The following is a 4,749-nucleotide window of genomic DNA, read 5'->3' as shown; positions in this document are numbered from 1 at the left end:
TTCTGCTTCGGTCTGTTTTATCCACTGAAATTCCAGTGTAATAATCAGCTTGCGAAATGGTGATCCATCACTAGGACAGCTTGAAAACTTCAAACCTCCACACATCACTGCCCCATGCTGATGCACGTTATTCCACGAAGTCCTAGGCCAGAGATGTGTATACAACAGGATAATACACTGCTCTAACTCAAAGGAATGGTCTGTGGACAAACACAGCATGTGTCTGGGAGTACACTGACGTGTAAATGGTGCTTAAGAAACACGAGGAACTGAAGTCTTTACAGTATTTAAAAGTATAAAGCATTTTAGTGGTCCTGTCTAACACACCATGGGCGTGGGAAGGACTGCTGTTTATAAATGGCCTGTAAGTAGAATTCAGATTTCTCAGGGTCAGTCTTCTGCCTGACACAGGCCAACCCCCAGCACTAAACGCAGCCGTGCAGGTCCTGCGGCCGTGGCCACGGTGCCACGCGCACAGCGTCCATGCTGCACCACTGCGCCTGACCTTGGGTGAGGAGTCCCTCGTCTTCAGCAGAATCTGGTAGTTGAGTGGTTTCCAGAGCGAGTCATCGGCCATGGCCACTGAGAACTGCGCAAGGCACGGTATCAGGTGCTTTGTCACCCGTTCCTGGAACTTCTCTTCGCCTCCAAGCCTGTTTTCCAGCTGTTGACAGTGAGACAAGGACTGAGCAGTGGGTCTCTTGCTGTTTGAAAAAAATACTCAACGTATATGGTATTTTACTATCCTTCCTAATAGCAGGCTCAAAAACCAGGTACTACTTATTCTATTACTCTCTAGAGCAAATCTACCACCTGCGAGGAACTCAAATGGAATCACAGCCTATGGCATCGCCCCTTTTCCTCTGCAGAAACTGAGAGAAGAGCAGCCAAACCCTTACACACACTCAAGAAACTCAGTTTTTAAGAATTAAAAATTTAATAGACCTTAATCATGCCTTTTATTTGAAAAATTAAAAATTCAGTCAATGCCACTGTGAAGACAGTTACATTCATGAGAAACATGAAATCAATTTTGAAATTAAAATTTCATAAAAAGAAGAAAACCCAGCAAACTGTGGTTCTGGTCAACATAAACCCTGCAGGCACGTACCACTGACTGTCCCAACTTTTAACAGCAAATGGTTCCACTGGTTACCTGATCCACCAGGGGCACCATCAAGGCTTCTGCTCTCTCTTTACTTAGAAAATGCTGGGTGTCAAACAGGAAGATTTTGTATAAACAGTTCAGAATAAACTGTAGTAGCAAGCAGCACTTTTCAGGATCGTTTTCAGAGTCAAAAAACGCTTCATCTGTAGATTGGGGAGAGTAAAAATGGAAACAAAACCAAAAAAAGCTGAGTTTCAAATCTCCAGTGTTTAAATTCAAATCACTATTATAAGAACTATAAGTAGAGGGGTATTTCTAAAATGATCTAGAAATCAATCAGGATGAAGGAAAATAGACGTCTCAGGGGACTGGCTCACTCTTTTAGAGTTGTTAACATTCTTGGTTGTTAAGATTGCTTAGTCTGGCAAATGGACTGCTTGTTATTAGTATTAAAGAATAAATCAATTTTAATGTTTTAGAGTTAATTCTAGAAGCAAAGAAATGAACCTTTATTCTTTCTCCCAAGTGAGTAAATTAATACTGTGTGTGTGAAAGTTGCTCAGTCATGTCTGATTCTTTGCGACCCCATGGACTGCCAGGCTCCTCTGTCCATGGAATTCTCTAGGCTGGATCTTCCCAACCCAGGGATTGAACCCAGATCCCCCACATCGCAGGCAGATTCTTTTACTGTCTGAGTCACCAGGGAAGCACCAATTAATAACATGCTAAAACAGTGTCTGACAACTGACTATCAAGTAAGAAATATATCTTCCTTACTATTCCTGGTGTAATGTACACAGAGCAAGCGTGCCAACTGACCTAGAGGCCGCTACCTACCTGTTTTGGAGATGTTCACCTGGTTCAAGGTGTCAGCAAAAGGCTTCACTAAGTGACCAGCAAACAGGGTAAAAAGCCCTTTCAATTTTTCAGCAATGCAATCTGCCAAGTTGTAAAATGTCAACAGCCTGTCCTTGGGAGCATCCTCAGTCTTAGCCCAATCAAATAGCTAAAAAGATAGAGTAATATTAGTTTCTTCTATGGATCTTGTGACTGATATGTCAGTAAGAGAAGTGGAGGAAGAAAGCTCACCTTGAAGAACAGGGGTCTGAATGTGACCTCAGAAAGTTTGACCACCATGGCTACAAGACAGTCAATGATGTAATTTTCCGTTTTTCCGATTTCCTCCAGATCATTCTAAAAACAGAAGAGCTAATTTATTAGCCAGAGTACTGACATCTAGGTCTCACTCTGGCAGGTACAGCAGGTTACACAGCTAGACTTTTCTCTGGCTCTGAGCTAGGTGGTAACTTCAGGACAGGCGGGTGGAAACATGCCTACCTCAGCGTGCTGGGTGCGGAAGTCCAGGGCCTCCAGGAAGAATGTGGTGAGCTGGGGCTGGTGGGAGGCGAGCTCCTCCTTCCTCATCACCCCAATGTGCTCGCGCAAGACGCTCATAAACGGGCCCATGAGATTCTGAAAACACACAGGAGATGTGCCCGTTTTTAATACTCCTAGAGTTCATTAATACATCTGTAGTGGCATTAAATAACCATATTCTTCTTTTAAGTGAAAATCTAAAATTTAAGTACCACATCTCCATCCTCCCAAGTCTAATACCCTGTACAGTCTAACCTTCCAGTTCTTCTCAATCTGCTTGTATGTCTTGTTGATGGCTGGCAGTAACACTCGGGGTGACAGCATGGTAGCCAGTGTCTTTTTAAGGGACGTGAGACGGACATTAGCCTGGGAGGCAGGACCCATTTCACTAGTGATTTTCTCCAAGTGAATCACCTGTAGGAAATAACAACCACCATTAAGGCCACCACAGGTCCTCACCGAGAGCATCTGTCTACACACGCACAGAAAGTCCTGGTGAGGATGGAGAAGCAGGTCCACGTGCCAGTGACTGGGAACGCTCAGCGCACTTAGCCTCACACAGAACTCCTCATGCACCAACCCCAAACGTAAGAATAAATAAAAATAAAGACTTATTTTTAATATTTAATGTAAATTAAAATGGAAGAAAACAGACAGATGCCTCTTTCCAGGGAGGAGTCAGGGATGCAGGCAAATGGTGGGAGGCAGGACAGAGGGCAGGGCTCAGGACAGTGATCTTAAGAGGACAGGGATCCAGGGACCACGAGGAAAGCTGCGTTCTTTGCTAAAGAATCTAGAAAGCTGCTCAGATGCAGACGTCCCTTTCTTCATGACGTCTACTTTCAAGGTGTGGCTAGAAAGTATGTGAATCAATCAAGTCATCTGCGTCCAAGCAGCTAAGGCTCCTAACCTCATAAATGGCCAGTGATCAACACAACACAACAGATGGGGGCCATTCTCAGGCATTTTCATTTGGCTAGAAATGCCAATGGCCCACTGTCTGAATTGCAGCACAGGCATTCCACTCTGAAGGACACCGTAGGGTCAAGAAACCCTCATGTTAGGAACAAAGCAGTCATGCCCATTTCCACAAGAAGCTCTATCAGCCCAAGTCCAAAGAGCTCACAGGAAAAGAAAGCAGTAAAATACATCCTGCAAAATCAAAGAAAGAAAGAGTCTCCTGACAAAGCAACGCCCATACCAACCTCATGACTGAACTGGAGGGACAGCGAAAGTGAGAAAGGCACACATTTGGTAAGAAGCACATCTTGTCAGAATAAGAGTCTCCATGCCAAATGGAAAGCTTCAGGCACAAATAAAATGATCGAATCTCTAACTTTTCCCTTCCCCTACTGTGGTCACTGACTCACCTGCGACAGGACCCCTTCCAGGTAGGGGCTGATGAAGTGCGGCAGGGTCTCGACCACCTTCTGCAGGGCTGCCAGGGCGCTGAGCAGGTAGACTTCACCTGAGACCAGCTCGCGGGGGCTTCTCATGGTTGTCAGCAGTGGCGGCATCAGGCTGGAAAGAAAGGACACAAGTTTCAAAACTTAGAGCAGAAACGGAGAATGGAAGACGGAGCAGAAGTCACCATGAAAAAATCCAAACCGCCATGCGTGCCCCTTTCATTCTGACGTCCGAGCCCATGAAACAGCTATACATTTCATGTTCCCAAGAGCAAGAGCTCTCCCAGGGCCCACAGTACCAACTCAGTATCACTTTACTTAAAACATGACAATGTCTTTCAGCTGAACACTTGCTACGTGTCAGGTAAGCATGGAAGCAATTGTACTCCAATTAAAAAAAAAGACCAAAAAAAAACTGTTACTGGTCTACAAAGAGTAAGTAAGGAGACAGCAAGCTCTTAAACATTTATAGCAGTTGGGCAGAGTAATTTTATGTCTGTGACTCTAATAGTAGTAAGAAATTTTGTGTGCCTGTGTTATTTCATTTTTCTAGTTATTTTTACTGTATTTTATGAAAATAGCAATCTATGCAATTAAAAAATTTTTTTAATCTCAAAAAAACAAAAAAAAAAGCCATGCATGCACTGCCCCATCATTACCCCATGAGACAGGCACTGTCTCGGTTTGTAGGTGGCAAAGCCCTACAGGCTAAGTAACCCTGGCAAGGCTGCACAGCCAGCGAGACAGCCAGGAGAGGCCACTCCCAGCGTGGCCGGCACGGGCCAGTCGTGGCCTGACCATGGAAGGGCTCCTTCATGAGACGGTGCTGTCACTGCTGCTTCCTAGGACTGCTGGTCC

At 44.8% G+C, this 4,749-nt stretch overlaps 1 protein-coding gene across 2 annotated transcripts in view; it reads right to left on the bottom strand.

The window, feature by feature from the left end:
• The window catches only part of HEATR1 (HEAT repeat containing 1), a 50,799-nt gene that overhangs the window by 2,239 nt on the left and 43,811 nt on the right, over positions 1–4,749 (bottom strand). For both annotated transcript variants that reach the window (XM_086382798.1, XM_086382799.1), the window contains exons 37-43: positions 3,856–4,006; positions 2,741–2,899; positions 2,447–2,581; positions 2,198–2,302; positions 1,946–2,114; positions 1,157–1,311; positions 506–664 (exon numbers count right to left, since the gene is read on the bottom strand). In XM_086382798.1, the coding sequence (XP_086238924.1) occupies positions 506–664; positions 1,157–1,311; positions 1,946–2,114; positions 2,198–2,302; positions 2,447–2,581; positions 2,741–2,899; positions 3,856–4,006 (1,033 nt within the window). The remainder of the gene's footprint in view (positions 1–505; positions 665–1,156; positions 1,312–1,945; positions 2,115–2,197; positions 2,303–2,446; positions 2,582–2,740; positions 2,900–3,855; positions 4,007–4,749) is intronic.

Source organism: Bos grunniens, chromosome 28 (assembly GCF_055505025.1).
Source record: "Bos grunniens cultivar Pamir isolate PY7600 chromosome 28, Bosgru_T2T1.0, whole genome shotgun sequence".
Lineage (NCBI taxonomy): Eukaryota > Metazoa > Chordata > Mammalia > Artiodactyla > Bovidae > Bos > Bos grunniens.
The sequence above is the reverse complement of the archived record's forward strand: the minus strand, read 5'-3'. Positions and strand labels throughout refer to the sequence as shown.